Source organism: Myotis yumanensis, unplaced genomic scaffold (assembly GCF_028538775.1).
Source record: "Myotis yumanensis isolate MYYU_CA2020_CCGP unplaced genomic scaffold, mMyoYum1.0.hap1 SCAF_17, whole genome shotgun sequence".
NCBI lineage: Eukaryota > Metazoa > Chordata > Mammalia > Chiroptera > Vespertilionidae > Myotis > Myotis yumanensis.
In genome coordinates this window covers 17,834,537-17,861,786 of record NW_027223768.1, presented here as the reverse complement: position 1 = coordinate 17,861,786, position 27,250 = coordinate 17,834,537, and the positions used below count along the sequence as shown (strand labels likewise).

At 40.5% G+C, this 27,250-nt stretch overlaps 1 protein-coding gene across 8 annotated transcripts in view; it reads right to left on the bottom strand.

Moving 5' to 3' along the window:
- DNM3 (dynamin 3) overlaps positions 1 to 27,250 on the bottom strand; it is a 379,551-nt gene that overhangs the window by 109,417 nt on the left and 242,884 nt on the right. For all 8 annotated transcript variants that reach the window (XM_070395789.1, XM_070395787.1, XM_070395791.1 and 5 more), the window contains one exon: positions 4,803 to 4,912. In XM_070395789.1, coding sequence (XP_070251890.1) covers positions 4,803 to 4,912 — 110 coding nt within the window. The remainder of the gene's footprint in view (positions 1 to 4,802; positions 4,913 to 27,250) is intronic.

Sequence of the window (27,250 nt, the reverse complement as noted above, 5' to 3'; positions counted from 1 at the left end):
TATTAACCAAAATAAAGGTAGTGCAACTATATTATGATCAGACAAAATTAATTTTAAGGTAAAGATCATTGTTAGAAATAAAAGCAGTTGCCACAAAATTAGTAAAAGAAAGTCACCAGGAAGATACAACAATTCTAAACTTCTAAGACTCAAGTAACTGATCTCAAAATACATAAAGAAAAAATTGACAGACTTATTAGAATAATCAAGCTCACAATCATAAAGTGAGATTTTTCACACCCCTCCAATAAAGTGAGATTTTAAATATATATATATACTAGAGGCCCAATGCATGAAATTCTTGCAAGAATAGGCCTTCTTTCCCCCAGCTGCCGGCACCAGCTTCCCTCTGGCTGCCAGCAGGCACCTGGGACCCTGGCTTCCCTCGAAGCCCTGGCTTCATCCAGAAGGTCTTCCGGAAAGACATCCGGTCTAATTAGCATATTACACTTTTATTATTATAAATTTTTTTTATTGATTTCAGTGAGGAAGAAAGTGGGAGAGAGAGATAGAAACATCGATGACAGAGAATCATTGACTGGCTGCCTCCTGCACGTCCCCTACTGGGGACAGAGCCAGCAACCAGGGCATGTGCCTTGACCAGGAATCAAACTGTGACCGCTTGGTTCATAGGTTGACATTCAACCACTAAGCCACACTGGTCAGGCAAGTGAGATTCTTTATGGTGTTGGTCTGTCTCCCTGTCAACTTCCCTGTCTAGAATGTAATCTAAAATGTATCATCTTTTTTGTCTGTTTTATTCACAGATGTATTTTAAGAACACAGAGCAGTTCCTAGCACATAACAGCTGCCTAATATATACTTGGTGAGTGTTTGAATGAATCAAGATGAAAAAAGATAATAATTGTAGATAATAACACAATTAGCAAGTATAATCTAATGGACTCTTATGAAACCCTTCCCTCTCAAATCAACATATTCTTCTCAAGCATACACAGAATATTTATGAAAAGGACCATGTATTAGACTGCATTCTCTGACCACAGTAAAATTAAGTTAGAAATCAACAAAACAATAAAATCCTATGCACTATACAATGTCAAACACGTTGTCTAAACAACTGAAAGAAGAAATCATAATGAAGACTGTGGAAACAGAAGAATGAAGGAAACAGAAGTTAATAATAAAAACGTTATATGTAAAAATTTATGATAAGCATCTAAAAATTACCTAGAGTGAATTCTATAAATTTATATGCGTATATAAGAAAAAGGAAGGATAAAAAGAAATGAGTTACACATCTAAATTAAGTTAGAAAAAAGGACTACAAAGTAAACACAAAAAAAATACAGGAAAGGAAATATTGAAGATAAAGCAGAAGTTATTGAAATATGAAAAACAAATATACAATAGAGTCAAAAAGTCAAAATCAGGTTCTTTAAAAAAATAGATAAAATTTTGGCAACAGTGTTCATGTTAAAAAAGATAAGGCTTACAATTAGAAATAAAAAGTGAACAAACTTAAGGTAAGGCAGAGATTTGAAAAAATAGAACATTAAGAAATACTTGATACTAATATGTGTATAAACAGAATTCTGTAAATGAACAGAATGAACAATTTCCTAAGGAAAAAAACATAATTTGTCCAAACTTACACATGGAAAAAGAGGAAATCTGAACAAATCTATAATTACTAAATACACTAAATCACTAGTTAAAAGTCTACTTAACAAAAGTGTCCACCAGTACTTGATGAGTTCTACCAAACAACAATTAATGGTTAATCTTTATTTTATATAAAATGCTTCAAAGAACAATAGTTCTTATTCTCACTGCAATAATGAAGCTAACAGAACCTTGATATGAAAACCAGGAAGGGAAAAGTACATTGATGGGCCAATCTTACTTATGAACATAGATGTAAAAATCTAAATAAAAATGCTAGCAAACTTAAGCCAGGAATGTGTAATAAATAATAATATAGCACGACTTAACTAGGTTTCATTCTAGGAGATCAAGGATGGTTTAACATTCGTCTATAGATATATTTCACCACATGAATAGGTTAAAGAAGAAAATCATTCAATCTTGTCTGTAGAGGCAGAGAAAATACTTGATAAAATTCACCACCCAGCCATGATTAAAACAGAAACAATGTAGCATCCAGAAACACAGGGATTTCCTTTACCTGATATCAGGTTCCTTATCAGAAAGTACCTAACTATAGACTCCTATATAATAAAAGGCTAATATGCAAATTTTCCCCTCAGGAGTTTGACCAACCAGGAGTTCGACTGCTCGCTATGACGTGCGCTGATCACTAGGGGGTGACACAGAACGAAGGAAGGGTTGGCAGGCAGCTGGCAGCTGGGGGAAGGAAGGCCCAATCGGCCAGGCCTAGGGACTCTACCCGCGCAGAAATTTCGTGCACCAGGCCTCTAGTTATGAAATAATTCTCCTTAAAATATAAATAAGACAAGGATCACCCATTGTATTCGACATTGTACTTACTAGAGGTCCTCACCAGTACAGAATTAATTGAAAACTAATCACAATTTCAGAGAAAGAGACATTGGTAAAAGTGCCTGTAGATGGGACATCCTTGTACTCTGAGGTTTCTGAGAAGTAGCTGAAGAGTTCAATGCCTGCTGAGACTTAGTGTTCTAGAATACCTATATTTTTAGAAGTTTATAGAGTTTTCTTATTTTGGTGTCTTTTGTTCTCTTTAAAATCCACAGTTGTATTTCATCTAAAAAGATGCTGATTTTTTTTTTTTTTTTTACTTTGTATCAAGCCCTTTTATTTTTAGACAGCTATATTATCAGTATTTGTTGTTGTTAATCCTCACCTGAGGATATTTTTTCCATTGATTTTTAGAGAGAATGGAAGGGGAGAAAGGGAAGGGTGGAAAGAGGGGGGGGGGGGCATCGATGTGAGAGAGACACATCAATTGGTAGTCTTCCGCAATTGCCGACAAGCTAAGGATCAAACCTGCAACCCAGGTACATGCCCTTGATTGGAGATCAAACCTGTGATCCCACAGAGCAACACCGGCCAAGAACCAAGCCCTTTTAGAACCTAAACTTTCCAGGTTGACCAAGGACCCGATTGTAGTTTACTCCTATGTGGTAGTCACACTTCCCATTCTGCGTCCAGGCCAGAAAGCTGAGCACCCCTCTGATGATTCTTTTAGGACCACCCACTTCCCCACTGCTCTGAGGAAGGTGTTCAAGTCACTGAGCATGGTTCGGATATGAAGACATGCTACTGCTCTCTCCAGGAAACCTTTTTATTCTTTCTATTACTAATGTTTTGTGTTGTTCCCCCCCCCCCCCCCCCCCCCCCCACCCAAGGAATTCTAAGTCTTGAGAGCTTGTTTGGAGGTTCTAGCAGGGGAGCGCAGCTACTCGTATACCCTTGACCGAAGACCGGTCCTCTCCTGGGGGGGGGGGGGGGGGGGGTTGGGGGGAAGGTCGTCCTCTTCGACCGAGCGCGCAGCTTCGGGAGGGACGCACATGGATCGGTGAGGGAGGAGGGGGACACCCGCCTAGCCAGCCAGATCAGCCGAATCAACCCTGGCGATCAATGGGGTGACAGATGTCGCAGCCAGATCGCCCTCACATCCTCTAAGTCTTTTTAAAAAACAATTCCATCTCAGTATTTGATAGGGGAGTTTTATCTAATTTGCTGTCCCCTTGATTCTTTAAGTGCCTTGCTCTTGTGGTTTTTATAAGTATTTTTGCATGAGTCACTCTGAGCAACTGACTGGGAATGTAGGAAAAAGGCTTCTTTTGCTATTTTGATTCACTGTGTGATTGACCCTGGGCCAGTCACTGAACCTAATCAAGGAACTTCATTCATTGCTAAATAAAGATAAAAGGCCTGGAAAGATGAGTTAAAATTAGACCCCACAGCTGATGACTCTGTCTCTTAATAACTAAGTCACAGAAATCAATTAGCTTTTTCCTATAGCATTTCCATTTGGAAAAGATCTCCCATGTTCTCCTTGCCTAGTTGTAACCGCCCTTTTACACCTCTCTGTCCTTGTCCTGTTACCTCTCCGTTTGTTTATTTAACTTTACCACTTAATTTCTTTCAGTGAACAACCATGGACTCTGGGATAATCAGCCCCAAATTAAGTTTTGCTATTGTAGGTGAGTGGCAGTTAAAAAAAAAAGAAAGAAAGAAAACACTTAGACAAGAAAGATTCAGATTTAAGCTTTCCAATGCTCTAATTTGTGATCTTAAGCAAGTCAGTTAACCCCTCTGAGCTACATTTTCTAATTTGTAAAATGGTAACCACACTACTCTATCTTTTAACCTCATGGGCAATTGTTACAAAAAACAGGCAATGAACCTAGACGTGTTTGGAAAAACTGTAAAGGATGATATATTTGTCTTCATGTTATCTGGATAATTCTATTCACCAATGCAAGAATCTAGTCATAAAATATAGGAAAAGTCTTAAGTGGTATCCATTCATGCCAGACAAAAATCATTAAAATTATGGCTGAGTAATTTGTAAGTAAACAATAAATTCAGGGCAAGGAAGACTTTAAAGTAATAAAATGTAGTTTAAGAATGGAAGCAGTGTGATGGGGGTGGCTCCTGGCAAAGCAGGGAATAAACTAATATGTGAAGATCCTTCTTACTCTAATTTTTCATCTTTAGAATCCATAACCTATGGCGGAAGCTATAAACTACAAAATAAATGAAGGCAAAATGGATGAGTTAACAAATTTCAAAGTGGAGCCAAAGGAACTATTGCAAATACGATCTCTGGGTCATGTAGAAATTCGGGGGGAGGGAAATCTGAAGACAGAGCTGCTCCATTTTCTTACCTTTGTTCTGTGTTAAAGATTGCAAAGATGTGCTTGCTGGACATAAAGCTTTTTTCCACGTCTCTAACTTTCAGGTTGTCCAAGGGAAGCATATACTTCTTTTCTTTTTCCTATTGAGAGAGAGAGAGCACTTTAATAAAAGATCTTGAAGCATGTCAACGGTGACATTTCACCTGAGCTGGCCAACATTTGATTACAATATTTTGATATCATCACACACTATTTTGATACCAGGTACCAAAGAAGAGAAGTTATCTGAGATAGGCGTCTCCAATGATTCTCAACACATGGTTGGAGGAAAGGCTAGAGGAAGGAAGGGCTCAGCGATGGAGAAAACACATGGGCCTCTATCCTTTCTTCCTCATGTGGGTCCCCTTAGATGTTTTCAAATGTTAGCTTGATATTAAGAATTTAGCCATCTGTTAATATTTAACAAAAATGTTCTGGTCCTAATTCAATGAGAAATGCCAGATGGATTTCATTTCATATTTTATTTGCAGTGTAAGCAGTTTTGATAGCCAGTCCTGGCAGGGGCTTGGAAGCACAAGGACCCCAGAATGAAATGCCCCCATAAACTATGCTGAAGCACAGCCATACTTCCTTCATTTAAGTCTAGAACAAATGGGGGTCCAGAAAAAGAAAATGATGCCATTTAATTGTTGAGCTCTTTGAGAGAGAGAAAAAACACAACAACAAAACATTAAAAGTGGGCTGATATTAACTAGAACAGGTTCTTTTTCAAAATGAACAATTCTTTAGGAAGAAAATGGACACTGGTGAGGGGAGGTCTGCAAATGACACCAAATGGATCTTAGTAAAACATACTGGGTGGCAAAGAATTATTAGAAACATTTACTTTCAGGGTCTGGCCCAGGGTCAATGTTATCATATGTACAAATGCTTAACAGCCAAGGATAATAGGAGAGCCAAACACTCAATCTAGGAAACCTAGTCAGGATGTACTCCTGGGGCATTTGAGCCGTGTTCTTGTTCAACTGTAGTCCCTCGATGGTCCCAGGCCCTAGCTCTGGGTGCTGGTCCTGAGAAAAAACAGGACTAGCCTCTGGAAGAGGGGAGCATGGAGACTTAGCCATGACTTTTAATAAACAACTATTAATGTATTTCCTGTGGAGAATACATGCACTGTAGAGGCATGTCTGACATAAGCCTTTTTTTTTTTTTGGCTGTTCCTTCGGCCCCTACAGCACGTCCTTGAGGGTTTGTGGCTGGCTCAGCAGTGGAGAGCAGAACTCATCTGTGCTCCCAGGCCAGTGGGTGGGGATCGTGTTGTCTGCACACCCAAAGAGAGTCATTGGGAGCAACACTCTCTCTGTCACTTCTTACTCCTAAGTTGCTCAGAAAACAGTTGGCAGAGCACATTCAAGTGGTGGGGTGGAGAGAACTAGGTGACTGAAGCAGCTGAAGGAAGTTGGTTGCAGAACACAATGCTGTGCTGGCAGACAACGTCCGCAAAGAAGATTTTAAAAACCCACAAAAATATCAAAGAAACTAAATGGGAGTGAAGGAAGCCTAGGAACAAGCATGAAAAAGCAAAGTACTGTGAGAAGATGCCAATATTTCTTGTGCAAAAATTAATACTATATTAGCAAATTCAAAGATATTCTAAACAGCAACATACATCATTTAAATAAGTGAAGTATCATAGTCCAGTGATGTGTTTGAAACACAAACAAGATCGAGGCAAGATCATAGACTAAGTGAAAATCTATTAAATCCATAAATAAATGAAAATGCTTGAGACCCAGGGAAATATTTTTAGCCGTTTTTCAATGCCCTAAATTTAAGCAGCTGGATTTTTTTAATACACCATCCTAGTCAACCTTTTGAAATGATGGATTTGCCTTTTAATGGAAATCTGCATTTCATTGTGAAGATGGAACACAATGTCCTTGGCGTGTTTTCTATAGAAGGAAGTTCCCTTTGAACTTCATTCTTTAGCATATAGCAACGACCAAAAATCCAGCAAGTTGATGTCAGACATTCAACACTGGAGAAATACACACACAGGCAAACAGGGGAACATGAAAAATGTATTGTAGTTTCATTTCCAAATGAAATGTCATTTATCCAAGGGTTTTGAAGATGTATTGCCCAATTCTTTCATAATTAAGAGTTTTAAGATTGACAAACGAACAAAGAGACTCAGACTGATTTATTTAATTAAAGTTGTTAGTCAAAGGGAGAATTAAATGAGAGAGAAATGAAATAGTATGTCAAGAATATTTCTAAAATTCTTAGTGCTTTGGGGAAAAATGATATTTGGCTAAAAGAACATTTTGAATATGAAAAAGCTAAAATAAACAAAAGGAATAGAAGTGATAAAGGATAAGCAGAAATTATAATTTCCAATACAGTGAGTCTTAGCACCAGCTTATTTGAGACATCTATTACATAAATTTGTTAGTTTTATTAAACTGTCTAATAGCACACTGTCCAATGTGGTAGCCACCAGCCACAGGTGACTACCGAGCACTTGAACTGTGGCTACATTGGGATATGCTCTCGATGTTAAATACACACCAGGCTTCAAAGACTCAGTATGAGAAAAACAATGTCAACCATCTCATTAATGCTTTTATATTGATTACTAGAGGCCTAATGCACGAAATTCATGCAAGGGGCTCGGCCCTTGCAGCCCCGGCTTTGTCCGGAAGAACATCTGGAAGGTCGTTCGGCTGTCCAGTCTAATTAGCATATTACACTTTTATTACTATAGATATGTTGAAATGGTATTTTTAATATGTTGGGGTAAAGTATTACTCGACATAATTCATCTGTTCATTTTTACTATCTTAAATGGGGCTGCTAGATAATTTTAATTGACATGTGTGGCTCACATTAACTTGAACCCCATGTACTTACCATTGCTTTCCTTCCCTTCATCCATCCAAACAATTTTCCTCTTCTGGCCTCCCTGTTTCTGCCATCTGGCATATTTCTCATTCTCCCAGTCACCCAATCGGAAACCTCACTATCCTTCCTGACATACTGTCTTCCTTCACCTCCTTTACTGCATCAAGACTACAGCACTGCATCTGAAGCATTTGTCTCAGCTCCCTTGTCTGACATTCCCATAACATTAACCTAGGTCCCTGGCATCTCATACACATGATTATAAATGGTCTACTTGCCTTCAAATTCCTCTCATGTCACCACAGAGGGCAATTTCTAGAACTACTCTATCAAACTCATTATAGTCTTTCAAAACTTTCATAACTCTCCATTATTTATGGAAGAAAATCCACAAAACTCCTTAATATGACATTGGAAAACACCTATAATTTGGTCCCACTCTGGTTTGTCAATATCTCCTTTAGTCTTCCATAAGAAGCGTCCATTTCAGACAAGTGCACCTTTGCCAAGAGTCTGTTCCCAACTTGAAATACGCTTTTAACTTCTACCACATCCATCTATTATTTAGCGTCTACCTCAAGTTCTACCTTCAGTGCAACAGTTTTCCCAAGTTTGTCACTCCTCCACCTCTCACCTTTCAATTCATACAACAGTTATTTTTTATTCTATTCATTTTGAATTACACTTTACAAGACACCTTCATCTTATAAATGTATTACATTAAACACTTTGTATAAAGGTTGTTCATTTGGCGCGCAGAATGTTCAGTCAATTCTATTGTTCAAGTAGGATGCATCAGCAAAGAAAAAATTTAAAAGAAGAGTTTTCATAATCTTTGTAAATAAATCCTATATAATAAAAGGGTAATATGCAAATTGTCCCCTGGACCGGGAGTTTGAGAATTTGACCAGGGGGAGGGGCTGGCCCGCCAACAGCCAGGGCCCCTCCCCCTGGCCAGCCCCACCCCTGAATTCGAGCACCAGGCCTCTAGTAAGAAATAAAATATTTTAAACATTTTATCTTGAACACACATTTTGGAGGAAGCTCTTGTAAAATTCCAGAGAAAGATTTTTTTTAAATTATTTTTTTCTGTTTTATTAAGAAATAATTGCTATACATCCTTGTACAAGTTCAAGGCATATAGCACAATGGTTTGATTTACATATATTGTGAAATGGTTACCACAGTAGGTTCAGCTAACATTCATCTTCTCATATAGATACAATAAAAAGAAAAGAAAGAAGAAAAGAAAAACATCTTCTTGTGATGAGCACTCAGGAGTTATTCTCTTAACAACTTTCCCATATGTCATACACCAGTTAGCTATAGTCACCATGCTGTACATAACATCACCAGGATTTATTTATCTTATAACTGGAAGTTTGTACCTTTTGACCAGCTTCCCCAATTCCCCTCCTCCTATCCCCTGCCTCTGGTAACCACAAGTATGATCTCTTTCTCTATTGAGCTTAGTTTTGTTTTTGTTTTGAGATTCCACATGTAGTGAGCTCACACAGTGTTTATCTTTCTCTGTCTGACTTATTTCACTTAGCATAATATACTCAAGGTCCATCCATGTTATTGCAAATAGTTTTTATGGCTGAATAATAATAGCCCAATTGCATATATATATCAATATCACAACTCCTTTAACTATTCATCCATCAGTGAATACTTAGGTTGCTCCCATGTATTGGCTATTGTAAATAATGCTGCTGTACACATGTGGATGCAGGAATCTTTTCAAAGTAGTGTTTTCGCCACCTTTGGATATATAGTAGCTCCCCCTTATCCATGGGGCATAAGACCCCCAGTGGACGCCTAAAACCACAGATGACGCTGAACCCTATACATACTATGTTTTTTTTCTCTATAACACAGCTATGATAAAGTTTAGTGTATAAATTTCAGCACAGAAAAAGTTTAAAAAGAATAAAATAAAACAATTTTAACAATACACTGTAACAGAAGTTATGTGAATGCAGTCTCTCTCTCTTTCTCAAAATACCTTGTTGTATTGTACTCACCCTTCTTCTTGTGAAGAAGCAAGATAATAAAATGCTGACATGACATGGTGAGGTGAATAATGTGGGCCTTGTGACGCCACATCAGGCATTACCATATGGGTGACTTGAACACAAGCACAGGATAACTGCGACAGTCAAGCTCATCGCTTACGGTGGCTATTCGGGACTAACGGGCAGGAGCATGCACAGCGTGGAGACGCTGGACAAGGGATGATTCACGTCCAGGAGGGATGGAGGTAGATGGCGCGAGATTTCATCACACTGCTCAGAACAGCATGCAATTTAAAACCTAGGAATTGGTTATTTCTGTAATTTTCCGTTTAGTATTTTTGGATCACAGCTGACCTCAGGTAACTGAAGCCGCAAAAAGTAAAGCCACATATAAGGGAAGGGACTGTACCCCCAGAAGTGGAATCGCTGGATCCTATGGTAGTTCTATCTCTACATTTTTGAGGGTCCTCCATATTGTGAGAAATGATTTCTTACTGAGGATTCTGATATGAAATTCTGCGTATTTTCAAAAGCTTCAGAAGCTGATATCACTGAGTCAACATTCTTCTCTTCACTTTTAAACGTAGTACTTCTCCTTTCCTCAAAAGAAGAGGGTTGCCAGCAGCACTTCTATAGGAGGCAACCAGGAAAATGGGGGTTCTTTGTTCAAAGAGAGAGGGTTCTTTCCTTGCAATGACTTGGCAAGCGTTAGAAGAAAGAGGAGAAATCCGAGAGGCCAAAATAGGATGCATCTAATGTGGGAGAATGTGGTCTGATGTGGAAGTGAGTGACAAAAGGCAGAGGAATCAAGGTGAAAGGAGATAGGAATTATGGAATGGCCATAGAAGCAAATAAAAATTCTATGCCAACACACACACACACACACACACAAAACCAACCACTGCCCTGTATAAGATGCTTATATACCATCTGGCTCCCTGTGACTTCTGAGCAAATAGGTTTCTTAGAACCGTGAATGCAATTTAGCAAATCTTTCCAATTCAAAGCACCCCTGCCATGCCCTGACTACCTGATTGGGTACTTTGATGGGTCCATCAAAAACTTGCCCCAGTATGCAGTCCTTTGGAGCATCAAGGCCCTGCCGTGGCCAGGCACCCACTCAGGCCTCTGCTACTTCTAGTATATCTATGATGCCACTCCAGTCTGATCCCGACAGCAATGCACTGTATCCTTGGCTTGTTATTTTGTACTTGCCTTTTATTTTCTAAGTGTGCAGATGATTCACCTAAGGGTGTGGATGCTCTGCCTTTCCAACTACAAGGTAAACTCCCAATGGAGAGAGAAATTATTACATTACTAGTGACCCAGTGCACGAAATTTGTGCACATTAAAGGGGGATTAATTGAAGGAAATATTTTAATATTGCTATTTACCCTTTATAATAGAAGTGTCAGAGATGAAAGAAAATTAGTAAAATGTATATGGAAATCTTCTTCCTGTCAGAATCTGGGGCACACTGTGGGACCTAGAGTCAAGTCCCCGCCCATCTGTGGTGCCTCAAAATCACACAAGACCCAGACCCAGTCAGCCCCACCCTCATTGGGCAAGAACCAGACCCAGCTGGCCCAACCCTTGTCAAGCCCTGCTAGGCGGGGAGTGCAGCCTCAGGTCCCCTGGCCCAGCGCCAGGTGGGGGGCACAGCCTCAGGGCCCCCAGCGCACCCTTAGGTCCCCGGCCTGGCACTGGGGGAGGGGGCACGGCTTGAGGTCCCTCGATCTGGCGCCAGGGCGGGCGGCGCAGCCTGAGGTCCCCCGTCAAGCCCCACTGGGTAGGGGGCGTGACCTGAGATCCCTGGCCTGGTGCTGGGGCAGGGGGTGCGGCCTGAGGTCTCCTGTCAAGCCCCACCGGGCAGGGGGGGCGGCCTGAGGTCTCTGCTGATTGTTCCTTAAGGCTCATTAAGGGAACTCAGCCTCCGCTGTGGGCACAGCCATTTTGTGTTACCGAAACCCCGCCTACGCTGTGGGCGCCACCATATTTGTGATGGCGTGATGGTCAATTCGCATATTCCCCTCTTTATTAGATAGGATTACCTTTGTTGTTATTCATCATTTATGAACCTTGCTCCTCTGCTACTCTCTAGGTCAGTGATGGTGAACCTTTTGAGCTCAGCATGTCAGCATTTTGAAAAACCCTAACTTAACTCTGGTGCTGTGTCACATATAGAAATTTTTTGATATTTGCAACCATAGTAAAACAAAGACTTATATTTTTGATATTTATTTTATATATTTAAATGCCATTTAACAAAGAAAAATCAACCAAAAAAATGAGTTCGCGTGTCACCTCTGACACGCGTGTCATAGGTTCACCATCATTGCTCTAGGTCCTGACTTCCATCAAATCACCAACCTTGGAGGAAAGCAACTGTTTCCTTCCTAGTGTGGTGGCATAGCTGACATTCAACAAACACGCGTGGAATGAACATAAGATTGAGTCCCCTCATGGGCTGATATTCTGCTTTGTCTGGTTTAAGAACTTAAAGATGATTGACTTACAAAATAATCAAAATATCAAAGTAAAAAGAGAAGCTACAAAAATATTGAGAACACCAGAATACTAGCTCTACATGCTGTTGAAAACTAAAATCTGGTGTTTATTACTATTAAGAAGTTATAACTATAGAGATGTTCAAGTATGAAACTCATAATATAAACTACCCGTCTTATTTGGGCTCTAATTCCCTGCTTTAATCAGAATTACACTTTGAGTAGTGAGCAGCACCTGGGAGCCAGCAGGCTGTTAGTAAATGGCACTTCTTTAGATTTTTCTGTTGGGCACTGAAGAAACTTTGATGGGCTGCTCTAGTAGTCCAAGAAAATGCCATGGTCTACAGGCCAGTGGCTTCAGGGCTGCCCCCTCTGCACTCACACCGATCCTTCAATGGAGAACACACTGCCATATCTCCAAGGGAGTAAGAGAAAGGTAGTCACACCTGCCAATACCCAATTAGAAACCCCATCTTTTCCTGATTCCCTCTCTCTTCAGAGTTCAGGTCAATGTCCACCTCCTCCAGGAAGCCTTCTTGGTGTTGAGAGCCCATTGGAGGGCTCCCTTCTCCATTCTGATGGCATTCTTGGGCAGCACTACTTTTTGTTTTTGTACCTGGTATATAATGACCTACATTTTAGGTATCTCTAATATCCAGGAAATGTGGACTCCTCCTCTCCTCAGACTAAAAACAACAACAACAAAAAAGTACTTTTATAATTTAAAAGTGAGAACATTAGGATTGTATTCTCAAGTTTTTATCTTTAATCTCTATATTAATTCTTATATTTAAAGACATATTCATGAGTATTTGTACACACAAGACTGAAAATGATATATGTAACAAATAATCAATTTAAAGGATTATGGCTAAGCTTGGCAGGTCAATCACATGCGTATCTCTCTTTCCCTCCCCCAAACCCACTCTGATAATAGTAGGAGACAAAGAAAAGGGGAGGGGAGAAAACAGTGGACAAGAGATCTCCCAAAAACTTTGAAAAAGAGAAAGCAGAAGAGGATCACCCATTGACTTAGCATACAGAGAGGAGCTGCTCCCACAGATGTCTATAGGGGGAGAAGATGGAGGAGAAGCCACCCCGGCTGGGTCCTATCCTGTCCTGTCCTGGGAGGCACCTGGTGTCCCCCACAAGAGGGGATATAGCTGTGGGGCTGAGACAGCAGGATCAGGCAGGGTCTGTATAGAGAAGTACACAGAACAATGGATGACCCAGGGTCACTGCCTCTAAACATGGCAGCCCATTCCTACCCCAGCAGGGAGACTGCAGATTATTTCCCTAGAGAAAAAATAGACAAAAGAAGTTTTGGACCCAGAGACACCAGGCAGGGTGAGCAGCAAAAGTGGGATTAAGAACAAGAGAACTCAGTTAAAGTCTTCATACTAAAATGTCCTTCAAGCCCCTTTCCTACCCTGTCCCAGAATGCCAGCAGCCAGATGGCTTTCTCTGCCCAAAACCAGGCAGGATATTGAACTGTTTTTCTCTGGAGAGGAGACACCACGTATTCTAACATTTCAACTGACCCCCTTGCAGGGAGGTCCTATATCCTGGCAGCCTCACCCGTCACACGGAGCTTCCAAGTAGTGAATGGCACAGGCTGTCTCACAGCTACTGACTGAAGTGGACTCTGAGGCTGGGCTATCTCAGCACCCACTGCAACCTCCTTGTAATGTTCAGTTTCCATTCAAAGCCTTCTTTGCCTTCCCTATCTTGCTAGCAGAGTTAGGGCTCTAGATGAACTATGGCTTTAGCCAACCTGATGTATCCAGCCAGACTGATCGGGAAGTGGGTCACACTCAAGAGCAGCAAGGTAGGAGGCACCTGTTGGGTTGGCCTGGATCAAGGCATAGAAGGTGTGGCTCCGGATCCAGAAGCTATACTGTGGGGCAGTTTCCTCACTGTGCGGCCTCTAGACCTGAAATTCAATGTGAAGCCCATTTCTGGAAACTCAGCTAGTTCTGTGCTGTGCCCTCCAACGGTTCTTTAAGCAATTTATCCCCCCTTAACTTCTGAGCAACACTTCATTTTAAAATACTTAAAAATATTTAAATTTTAAATTTTTAAATTAAAAATTTTAAGTCCTGGCCTGTGTGTTCAGTTGGTTGAGCATCGTCCCATGCACCAAAAGGTCGCCAGTTCAATTCCTGGTCAGGGTACATGCCCATGTTTTGGGCTTCATCCCCAGTAGGAGGCGTGTAGGAGGCAGCCAATCCATGTTTCTCTCTCACATTGATGTTTCTGTCTCTCTCTCTCTTCCTCTTCCTTCCGCTTTTTCTAAAAGTCAATTAAAAGATGTTTTTTTAATTTTAAAAAATATTTAAATTAAAAATTTTTTTAAAAATTTAAAATCCTCCATGAACTGATTATGGGTAAATGTGAGATATGGTTATGCAGTTATGAATTTCAAGAACTTTTCACTCGAGGAAAGAGTCTTTAACCAGATAAAAATTATGTACATGAGAAATAACATCCAAAGGATAGGTGAGGATGGCCTTCGAGCAGCACTGAAAGAAAGAACATAAGACAAGCTCAGATGTGAATAAAGCAGAAAGAAGAATTCCCTGTGACACATCTGTTCATGAACTATCACTAGTCACCTCTCTCACAGCAGTGTGCTTTGTAGGTTAAGTTTCCTCTGCTGGTAAGCTAAGTACGGGGACTTACTTCAAGTTTCATAGTTTTTCATTTACTAGAAAGGAAAAAATGTACTCAGTATGGCAAAACATACTGCAAGCACTTTAAAATTCACATCTTTCAAGTGCTCCAGAGTCTCATTTTCTCATTTCTTTCTGTGTCCCCAGGCAACACAACTTGCAATTTTAAAAACGAGAAACTTTCAAGTTTGGAGCAGTGACTGCTGTCCTTGAGAAGTGTGTGACATGACATGGGTTCCTGGTAGCAACATCTCTCCACTCTGACTTCCCTGGCTGCAAATGAAATTATAAAGGGACTCTGAATTTATGCCTACTTTGCAAGGGCTTTAAAGTGCATATTCATGCCGAAACCGGTTTGGCTCGGTGGATAGAGCGTCGGCCTGCGGACTGAAAGGTCCCGGGTTCGATTCCGGCCAAGGGCATGTACCTGGGTTGCCGGCACATCCCCAGTGGGAGATGTGCAGGAGGCAGCTGATCGATGTTTCTCTCTCTCATTGATGTTTCTAACTCTCTATCTCTCTCCCTTCCTCTCTGTAAAAAATCAATAAAATATATATATATAAAAAAATAAAGTGCATATTCATCATACAAAAATCTGTATGCATGGCCCTTTGGGTATACTTATATTAAATAAAAGTGTTATTTTGGCTAAACATACCATACATTTGTTAAAAAAAAAAAATCAACTCTAAAAAGTACTTGGTTTACCAATGCAGCTTAATTTTTACTTATCTGAGAAAATGAGGGTCAGGAAGGTATGTACAAATAAAACCCTCTGACAATTCCCAGAACTCAGTAGATGGATGGTTTGAGTTTTACCCCCATCATTTGTCACCAAGCTACAAACAGAAATCAAAGCTGGAAATTTCTCCTCTCACTCTATCATTTTAGCAAAGCGACACTAAAGAAGAGGCAGCACTGGGGAGAAAAGCAACAGGGATAAGCATTTAACCAAATGAGTGAGTTTTCTAAAGTCCTTTGCATTGAAGGGTAAGCTAATTCCCTCCCCCTCCCTCATTCCCTCCCTCCGCTGATAGTCCCATAATTCAGTGTGTTCCTCCTGGGAGGGAAATGGTCTGTGAGCTGAGGCAGTGCCCTTTGTGCTCCAGTGAGAGCCCTCCTCCCTGTGATCTTAGGGAGATGGAACAGGGAAAAGGGGCCCCTTCCATGTGCCTTCGGGGAAGCAGCCCTGGACTTCAGATGACACTGAGCTGGATTGCTCCGAGCACAGCTGGTGGTCTGAGCACCACCATGGGCTCAAACACATGTCCACACAGACACAGGGCTTTGGAAAAGGGGGAAAGACCCTCCATCCATCCTAATCATGGCTCCTAGGCCTAGGCTGCCCACTGCTTTCTGGGGAAAAGGTGAGGAAGAATACAGCACAGGGAAGGAGAGGAGAGAGGGTGGAGGGAAGACAGGGAAAGGGAGTGTGAAGTGGGCTGTTTATTCATAACTGGGAAGGACTAGAGCTCCCCAAGCCGGAAGTGCTCTCTGCTTTCACGGCCTGCTCAAGTTGGCCTGTCCCCAGTCTCTGAGAGAAGAAGACCACCGGGAGGGGAAGGACATGTGACTGGGATTAAAAACACAGGGGTTCACCTATGAGCTCTGACACCAGCTATGTGATCCCAGGCAAGGCACTTGATTTCTCTAAGCCTTATCTTCTCTCTGTAAGGAGGTGATAATTCACGCCTCTTAAGAGGTGTGAGGCTTAAATGAGATCCTGCAGAGGGCTGTGCATTCATGAACTCCTGATAAATGTTTGTTTACTTTTCCCTGGGAGAAACCTTTTCACCCATCCCCATCCCACCTATAAAAACAGTAAGGGTTCTCTCTTCAACATATTTTCAATAGTAAGCTTTACACCTGTGAGCTATAGAACTATGAGGGAAAACAGGAAGTTCATTACTTGCCCAGCAGATAAACACAAACATGAACACTAACAAGCCAGGAGGGTGACAAGCAGTGAGATAATCTCTGCAACTTTAGACTCTGTGTTCTTATTCAAGGCAGATGTGTAAGAAGTCCAGATCCGTGGGGAAGAGATGTGGTCAAGAGAGACCTGAATCCCTCTCCCTGTATCCCACAATGCATTGTTCAGAACGGATCAAGAACAGTACTTGGGGGAGATGCAAGTTCTAAAATGAATTTTTTTTAAAAAAAAAAATTTTCCTAATTAAAGAATCTTTTACAATAATTACAGATACGTTCTTAGACTTAGAAGAAAAAGTAAGAGTTGCAACACTGGCTGGGAAACTAAAAAGTAGGCAGGATTTGTTTTCTTTCTCCAAATCATTCAGGCAGCTTTGCGTCTTGCTGGCTCCAAACCAGATGGCCTGGGTGGACTGCTTTTGCTTTTGCTATTGCCTAGAGCTTCTCTCTCCCCTGCTACATCCCAAGAAAGCTCCCCTTCCTTCCCACTCCACTTGCCCTGCAGTACCCACTGGGTTTTATATATCAAAAATAGGGACTCTGTTTAACCCTGTAGATCCCCCAGATTAGCAGACACATAATATATGCTGATTTATGATGCAATCAAACTCACCTATGCTATGTCTCATTATGCTGGGCTTTGTTTCATGCATAACTGCATTTATAACAAATTAATGTCAACCAGAGAATAGACTTCATTAATTATTTATCCCAGGCAATATATTTGCATTTAAAGTGGGCTTTCAGTCTTCTACCTGAAAAGACTGGGTCATTCCGGTCTTTTAGCGTCTGGTGGGGATGACACCCTTGGGTGGCCCTTAAATCATCCCAATGGTTAGCTGCCTACTCCAGGGCTAGGCTGGAAAACTCTGGCTGCTTCTCTGAGTCATTAAGCAGGTCGTTTAGGGTTGTGTTTCTCTGACAAGAGTCCCCTGACCGCCCCCCCCCCTCCCCCCGAGTCTGTAAGGTCTTGTGAGAATGAAAAAGAAAATCTGTGTTGGTATTTAATACAACTAGTGTATGGGATGTTCTGAATAGTCACCATTTTATAAGGGAACACGCATTCAGCTTCAGTGCCCATGTTTGCATTTCCAGGGTTGTAGTACTTGGCTTGTAGCTCACTGATGAGAAAAAGCAGAGACAGACATCAGCATTTCTGTAATGTACTCTCCTCCAGTGACATAACAGTGCCCGGTGGATGGGATAACAGTGGCAGGAGGGAGGTGGGTCACACAGCACAGGGTAACCCAGGCATGCCAATCACAAAAGAACCCATGCCTTGAGGCCAGACACATTCCTGTTGACTAGCTAATTATGTCTTCTAAACATAATTAATATGTTGATCAGTTGAAATTTCTTGATAAAATACTTTTGTTTGAATTTGACTTGCTTTGCTGTTTTTTTAAATACAGATTGACAAGCATAAGGTGTTTACTTACAGATATTTAAAATAAAACTTTAACTGCTTGTACATATTTATGTAATATAATGAATAAAAATAGTTAATAATATAATGAATAAAAATAATATAATGAATAAATGATGAGGATTCTTTTCTTTTAAAGGGTTTCTGCATATACCCAAGTTTGAGAAACACTGGTGTAGGGAAAGTGTATTTGGAATTTTCTTAAAAGGGTTGGTGTAATCAAAATAGGTACGAATGACCTTGACTTATAATTAGGAGCAGAGCTTAGACATTGCTTCAATTTCTGGGCCCTCAGCAACACCAGGGGGAAAAAACAGGATCAGGTCCTCAGAACCTGGGAGGCCCAACCATGGCTACAGCATACACCGGGACCCTTCGGGGAACTCTTTCCCTGCCTTGTGCTGCAGTTCACCATATGGAAAGAAGGGATAATAATACCCAAACCCAAGCCTTAAACCAAAAAATGAAAACAAACTTAACTGTATGGGAACAAAGAGGCAATAGATGCAAAACCATTTTCATCTTTTGAAAAACAAGAAGGTACTATTTAAAAGAGGAACTCTTGAAAATATCTCAACAACATGTGTCTAATTCATACTGACATGTGTACCAGTAATTGAACCTATGTTTAATTTTTGCTGCAAATTATCTGCTTCCTTTAAGAAGCTGGGCTGGTAAAATGCTGGCTTGTGCGGTTCAAAAATAGAGCTGTGGGAGGATTAGGGGTACCTTGGGAGACACAATGAGGCTGGGCCCATAGCAAAAGAAGAATGAGTGGAACAAAGGAAGGGGAAGGGAGAACTCGGTGCCACGGCTAATAAAAGACAAGGAGCTAGTAGAAAGTAATTGCAAGGAAGTGGGGGTAATGGAGATTTTTTTTACCCCTAGACTTCACTAACAACACAGAACAAGTTTAACACAGACAGGACCAGACCAATGAAGACCCAGAGCAACCCAAAGACAGGTAAACAGCATACATACAAAGATTCAATTGTATCCCACTGTAGGTACAGTGTGTATGCTACTCCCCTCCTTCCTGTCCCCTTCTGTATAATGAAACAGGGATTAAGTTTAATTGTAATTAATCCAATATTTAAGAAAAGAGGGGAATAGGGTTTAAATATTGGGTTAATTACAATTAAACTTAATCCCTGTTTCATTATACAGAATAATTATATTTTAATTATAAAAACATTGATGATGATACGACATGACAAATCTCAGATCCCTTATTTTAACTGCCCATGTTAACAAGTAACCACACGTGTCTTCAAATTTCATCCAGGTGTTTGCATACTTTAGGATTTCCTTCTGTTTTAAGGCTGACTAATATTCCATTGTATATATGCCTAGTGTATCTTGTTTTCTTTATCCATTCATGAACTGATGGACATTTAGGTTGTCTCCATGTCTTGACTATTTAGTGAAAGTGCTTTTATGAACATTGAGGTGCTAATACCTCCTTGAGTTCCTGACTTCAATTCTTTTGGATAAATACCCAGAAGTGGGATTGTTGGCTCCACTTATATGACATACTAGTCCAGTATATATGATACTCAAACTCATAGAATCAAAGAGTAGAATGGTGGTTGCCGGGGCCAGGGGGTGGGGGAAATGGGAAACCCTCAAAATGAGCAGAAAGTTTCAATTATGCAAGATGAGGCAGTTCTAGGACTCTGCTGTACAACACAGTTAATATAGATAACAACACTATACTATGAACTTAAAATTTTGTTAAGAGGGTAGATTTCATGTTGTGTTTTTACCACAGTAAAGCAATAAATTTTTTTAAATGAAGCATTTTTCTTTGGGGGAGGGGAGGGGGAATGTGGAATTAATACAGCTTTTTCTAGGTGCCTTCTGGTTCTCCTATTTAAAAAGTCCTATATATCTCCCGTCTTTTTAATCCGGTATTTCTATTTTGGTCTTAAAATAGAATTTTTAGCCTTTTACCCTTATCTACCTTTATTATCCCCAGTCCCCTGAATTCGGGGATGAGACAGAGTTCCTTCAATTGCCTGTGAACGTGCTACCAACTTGTGAATGCGTTTTTATATGGAAATATGGTAATAAGGCCATTTCATAATAGTGCTCATTAAAGAGTTTAGAACAGAAGCTATCAAAACACTCCAAGAAGTTCAGAAGGCCTTTGTGCTTATATATGCTGCGACAGGAAAAATAAAGACTACAGTGAGGTGACCAGGAGGGATGTGCCACCAAAGAAAGTGTCATGGAATAATGGAAGAACCGTGTTGGATTGGATGATAAGAAACCTGAGTTGTCGTCCTGGCTCTACCACAGGTCGATACGGTGGTAGAGCCAGGACTTATCATGTAACCTCTCTGAATCTGTTTCCTCGTGTAAGAAACGAGAAGTGGGACCAGATGCTTGGTTTTCCAGCTTAGCTGACCAGCATTCTACGGTTTCTCCGGATGTTCTTGAGGAGCAACCAGGGACGCTGGAGAGCCCCGAGGCCAGAGGGCTGGATCCTGGGCTCCCACCCCACATAACCAAAACAACGCCATTTTTGTTTCATATAATGGGGATTTCATGTGAGATTTTGATTGAATAAAGCAGTGATGGCGAACCTTTTGAGCTCGGCGTGTCAGCATTTTGAAAAACCCTAACTTAACTCTGGTGCCGTGTCACATATAGAAGTTTTTTGATATTTGCAACCATAGCAAAACAAAGACTTATATTTTTGATATTTATTTTATATATTTAAATGCCATTTAACAAAGAAAAATCAACCAAAAAAATGAGTTCGCGTGTCACTTCTGACACGCGTGTCATAGGTTCGCCATCACTGGAATAAAGGGTCCTAATGCTTAAAAACAAAAAAGGAGAGAGAGAAAAGTTTGAAAACCACAAAGCTGATGTCTGCGGTTCCTTATAGCTTTAAGTTCTGGTTTTGAAATTAATCTATGTCTCAAATGTATGCAAGTAAGCAGTGAAAATGCAGTTTGCCCTGGAGAGAGTTTCCAAAGCTCTGAACATCAATCATGAAGATTCTCTGTTGCTCACATGTGGCAAGTTGATTTTTCTTTCTCTTTCTCTCTCTTTTTTTTTCTTCCCTCAGGTCAATTTACCATCTGCCTCATCTTCATCAAAACATTAATTTTAGCTTAATCCCCTTTCTTCCTCTCTGGTGGTAAAAGGACCTGGCTTACTTTGAAATAAAACAAATAGAGTGCAGCTACACTTCCATGTGCAGGGTGGTTTCCATCTGATTACTATGGAGTTCAAGGATACTAAAACGAATATAGTAATTTAGCTCTTCTCTATGCCTCAGAGTCTAACAAACTCTTCAAATAAAATGTACTAAAATTCATTAAATGTACTGAGTGATTACCATATGCAAGGGACAGGGCAAGGTGTGTCTGGTGAGAGAAATGCGGTAAGACTCGGCCTTCAGTGAGGTCTATTCTCTCTGGTAAGAGGAAAAGTCAAGTCTGTGTGAGTTCACAGGACCGAGAGGTCTCATCAGGCTGACGGGAGGTCAGAAAGAGCTTCAAGTGTCTTGAAGGGTGGGCAGGATTTTGGTCAGCTTTAGTATGCTACACTAAGAATGCTAAACTAAGAAGTCTGGATTTAATTCATCAAGCAACGGGGCAGTTTGGGGAACATGTTCGCTTTACAACGATTAAGCTGGTTTTAGAATACAGAGTGAATAGAAGGCAGAAACTAAGAATTTGAATGGCAAGTGCTGGCTACTTAGATGGCCCAGAAGAGGAAGGTAATGAAATGGGATGATGTTAGAGGAAACATCAAAAGGTGACTGATGGAGCAGTACCTAGAGCAGAATTCCAAGAACTGAGAGGATGGCCACAAGAACAGCAGAGCAGGTAGGAAGCTTGACTTGACACGAGTCAAGGAAGAAGACAATGGTAGCTTGGGCTAAGGTGGCTGGAGAGAAGAAAAAGAGCAGGTATATTTGAAAACTGTTCAGGAGTAAAACCAACAGGGATTTGGGGGAGTGGATCTGGAGGTGATGTTCACTGAGATCCGGAAAATCAACGAAGATGGGTCACAGGTTCATTGAGACTGTGAGTTCCATTTTGGATATTTTGATACTGAGAGGTGTCCAGAGCAGCCAGGGTGATGGGAATAAGAGCACCCTCTATTTGAGATAGTTTTGAGGATGTGAGGTTCTTAGAAGAAAGGTAGATTGCAATGAATACAAAGAACTATAAGGATAAATGGGTGAAAAGTTATAGGACATACGGAAAATTTTCACAAAAGAATGGGACCTACAAATGTGTCTTGAGAGGTTGCACATTTTAAATTAATTTGATCATGTTGTACTGACAGAAAAAGAAATGAGTATTTAATATGAGAAAATAAGGACTATGAAGACATCTTTCTTTCTAGATTTTGTCAGTGGTTAGTGAATGACTGAGTTATCTATCTTCTAAGATCTTTGACCAGTGGAATGTTCTCTCCATCATATGTTTGAATGTTTAGAGCTCTGTTAATGTTCTATTTAGTTCAAGTGGTTATATGTTGGTTCCTTGGCGCCAATGTCAATAATAAAATTCAACAACACAAACCCCTAAATATGGCTTTGTTTTTCTCTTTTTAAACATATCTGATTTGAAGCCCAAACCAAGATCCAAGTGTTTTCTTCTCATGTGGGAGACAAGTGTCAATGACTGACCACCATTAAAGTTACGTTACCCACTAGGCCCACCGCCCTTTTGCTAACCTATGTCTGCTCAGCCTCCCAAATCCTTGCTCTTCACAGTTAACTTCCGTTTTCTTCCTTGATGCAAACCTCTGCTCTTTCACCAATGTCCTTCTATACTTTCACTCCTTCCCTGGGAGGAGCCCGGGAATCTGTATTTTTAACAAGTGTCCTGAGTGATTTTTGAGATTAGGTCCATTTGAGAACATCTGTGGAGAGCCTCTTCAGGAACCACCTTGGGGAGGCAGGAGGAAAGCAGGCTGGGCCATGTGCCTGCCTTCCACCTGCTTCGGCCAGACTAGGTCTGTGCTTTACTCTTTTCTATGAGGCCTCTACAGAAGCTTTCATCTGAAGCAAAGGCCCTATATAACTTGAAAAACGTGGTCATGGACTTCTGACTTTCCTAATTCCCACTTCAACAATGTAGTCACAACCAGTCCAGAATCCCTTGGCTACTTGATGATCCAGAATTGAACAGTACTGATTGCTGCATGTGTGACAAGCTCTATTTTGTGTGTTAAGTATACAGCATTGAAGAAAAACAAAATCCTTTCCTACGTTCTACTTTCTAGTGGTGGATATAAATAATAAATAGATAAGTGAAATTTTTAGAAATTAGAAAATGATAAGTGTCATGGAGAAAAACCAAGCATGAAATGGAGAATGAGACTGTGTGTGTGTGTGTGTGTGTGTGTGTGTGTGTGTGTGTACAATTTTCAACAGGGAAAAAGGAAAGCCTTGTGAGAAGATGACCAGTAAGTGAAGACCTAAAGAAGACGGAATGACTAATGTACATATCTGGAAGAAAAGTGTTCCCAGACAGAGGAAATCACGGTCACGTTTAATTAGCACGAGTAGAATGAATGAGTAAAAATGCAGAAACTCCTTTATGAGGAAACTGTTGGCTCTTGGAGCATCCCTTCCCTCCCTGTGGTTGTAGTGAATGCCCTTCTCTTTAACTAGAATCCCCACATAGACCATGGCATTCACACCCTCAGGAACACCCATTATCCTCCCTACAGCTGGATAAACGGTCACAGTGGGCATGTGACTTGCCTGAAGTCACAGGGCTAACCAGGGGTGGGCTAGAACTAGGGCTTGGGGCTTCTAAAGTCCAAACTTAAGTTCTCTCAGTTGAAAAGTTTTTAATACATAAACCAGAAATGGAATTGATTACAAATCTTTATTTAAAATTACATTTCTAATAAAAATGTTTTCTGAGTGACTACATACTCATATTAACTCAATATTAACGTGGGCAATGTCCTTAATAATAAACTATCATTCTTTGAGAACTGCTTTTGAGTTCCCACACCGCCACACAACCCAATAAGGGGAAGGACGAAAAAAATGGAGAGAAATAAAGAATAAAACGCAACATGATGGGATCCAATCAACACAGATGACCCCTAATCTTCTGACACCCTAGTTCTTTCTGATACATTGTAATACTTTCAATTTCCCACAATTCTGAAATGGAGCAACATATGTACCTAAAAATTAAATTTTACTTTTCTTTTTCTTAAAATGTGTTTTTATTGATTTGAGCGAGAGAGGAAGGGAGAAGGAGAGAAACATCAATATGAGAGAGAAACATTGATCGGCTGTTGTCTCCTGCATGTCCCCTATGGGGAATCAAGCCTCCAACCTGGGTATGTGCCCTTACCGGGAATTGACCTGGTGACCTTTCAGTTTATGGGACAACATTCAACCAACTGAGCCATCTGGCCGGGCAAATTTTACTTTTCATATCCACTATGGCATTCTTTTAATAATAAATAAAGGAAGCACCTATCATTGTCATTAATGAATGGAATCCCAACCAGCCACACTGATAGCCTGATGTTTACTGCTTTAATGTGATAGCCCCTCAAACTTCAGACCCAAATTCCACCTGGTCATTCCATCCAGTCTCCACTCAGACACACTGCTTTCCCCCGCCTTCTCCTCTTATTCGGTAATGTGATCTCCATTTCCTCTATCACTTCATCTTCCCTGAGAAGCACTGCTGTTTCTGACATCTGTTCCCTTCCCGTCTGCCTGTGCGAACTCTGAGATAAAGACAAAGTTTGCAAGAAATACAAAACTCATCTGTCAACTTACTTTCCTGCCACCTGTCAGAGACCTCACTGCTACTCCCAGGAGCACTCTTAACTCTACATGGAGTTCAAACATTTTTTGCTGAGCTCTGCAGAGTTCTCTCATTCTCCCCTTTCTTCCCCCTTTTAAGTCTTTGTATTTAATCACAATGCATCTGATCACTCCCCATTGTACACATTGTGCATACAGCTCCCATGCCATCATTTCTGTTGTATCAAAAGCCTGCTATTTTAAGAAACTTCCATTTTGTCCTAAAACTGAAAGGCTCAACTTTAGGGTTTAACCTATAATCTGGGTGTTTGAAAAGATACCACAGCTGCTACAGCTGCCAAGATGGGTATAGAAGAAACAACCCTTTCTCACCAATGACCTCATCATATTTGTTCACACCCTTAAAATACTTAGGCTGGATTAGTGCAATGAATTCTGGGTTGAGGGTTAGCCTTAAAGACCACCTGTGAGATTCAGTTAGCTCGCCTACTTTAGGATCCTGGTCAGATGAGCCATGTTTCACTCCATGCATTTAATTTGTAATCTAGAAAAAGTTAACTAAATACTGAATTTCTTACAAAATTGTCCTGCTCATATATATTTTCTCAGGGTCTTCTATTTTGAGAGTAAAATTAAGACACAGTTTCCTTATATAAAATTCACCTTCCTCTCCTCCACTCTCACCACTGCCCCCCCGCCCCCAAAAAACAACAAAAAAACAACCAATCTGAAAAGCTTCCTTTTTGCCAGGGAAGACAGGTCGAAATTAAGGGGCTGACTACAGGGAGGGCATGAAAAAGTGCTCTCCATTATCAGCTTTTCTGAGTCTTCACCCTCCCCTCCCCATTTCCATCCTCCTCTAACCTCTCTTGGATTGAGGTCTTTGGGTTCCAACAAGGGCCAGCAGCACTGGGCAGACTTCCCTGACTGACCTCCCTCTTCCTCCCACACAGGTCACCAGGCCCATCACCCCCCCTCAACACACACACACACAGATGCACCGTCGCTTACATCCATTTCACTCTCTTCCTTCTAGAATACAATAGTCAACTCTCTCCTCTATTTGTATAGCTACATTATCATTTATGCTTCGCTGTTTATAGTCGATTTTCCGTATTACAATTCGTGAAGATTTTAATTTTTGCACTTCCAGATATAGTGCCTTAGCACACTATATAAACTCAAGGCAAGTTTGTTGAAATAGACAATTTAATTTTTTAAACCCAAAGTAATATATGCACATAGTAACAGTTCAAAGAACATTGAAGAGGTGTGATGAGAAGCAAACCTCCCACCCCATCCCTCTCCACCCCAAGAGGAAATTTCTTTGAATTTCTACCCAGATCTTCTGGTCCATGACTATATACAATATGCATGCATTTAACTTCTTGATTTAACCACTTCCGACAATAACTACTTACTCCCCAGTTAAAGAGGAATTTTTAACTCAATCACCATTCCCTTAAAATTCTCCTCCCAGTGGTTAATAGTTATGCAAGGCCACAATTCCTTATCTGAAGTGCCTGGAACCACATATGTGTCAGAATTCAGATTTTTTCCAAGGATTTATAAAGGTAATATTGCATATATATTATATGTTGTAAACCTCACACGTAAGTGTTTCCACTGTAAAATATGTGACCATTCATATGAAGTGGGATTATAAATAGAAGGATTATAAATAACTCCACATTAGTGCAAAGAGAGAATTTTTCAGGAATAGGTGATCAATGCCCCCTGGTTAATATGCCATGTAAACACTGCTGTCATAGAACATGGCTGAGAGAAAGCCACTGATAAAGGCATCAAAATGCTTTAAATTTTATTAGAGTTGTCTCTGAACATTTTTAGGAGGCAATTGTATAAGATATACATGGATCTTCCAAGTGAAGTATGCCTCTGAATGGCATTCTGAAATATGATTTCACGATACACTAAGAGATTATATTTGGAAGAGTCTAGAATTCTGTATCTTATTTTATCACCAAATGGCTATATTTCTGATTTTATTCAAGTTTTCCTATGACTCACTGATTTCCTTGTCACAGCATTTGAAAAGTACATTTACATCTATAGTTCTGTGCAGTTGATAACCTGTCCCTTCCTTTTTCCTACAGTATTAAATGTAAATTAGCCATTGAATTTATTAGGTATTTTAGAGCAAATGGCTCAAGGTTTTATAACTCCTCAGGATTTGTAATAGCCATAGCCAATGCTGTTCAGAATTAGACTCAAGTCACAGGC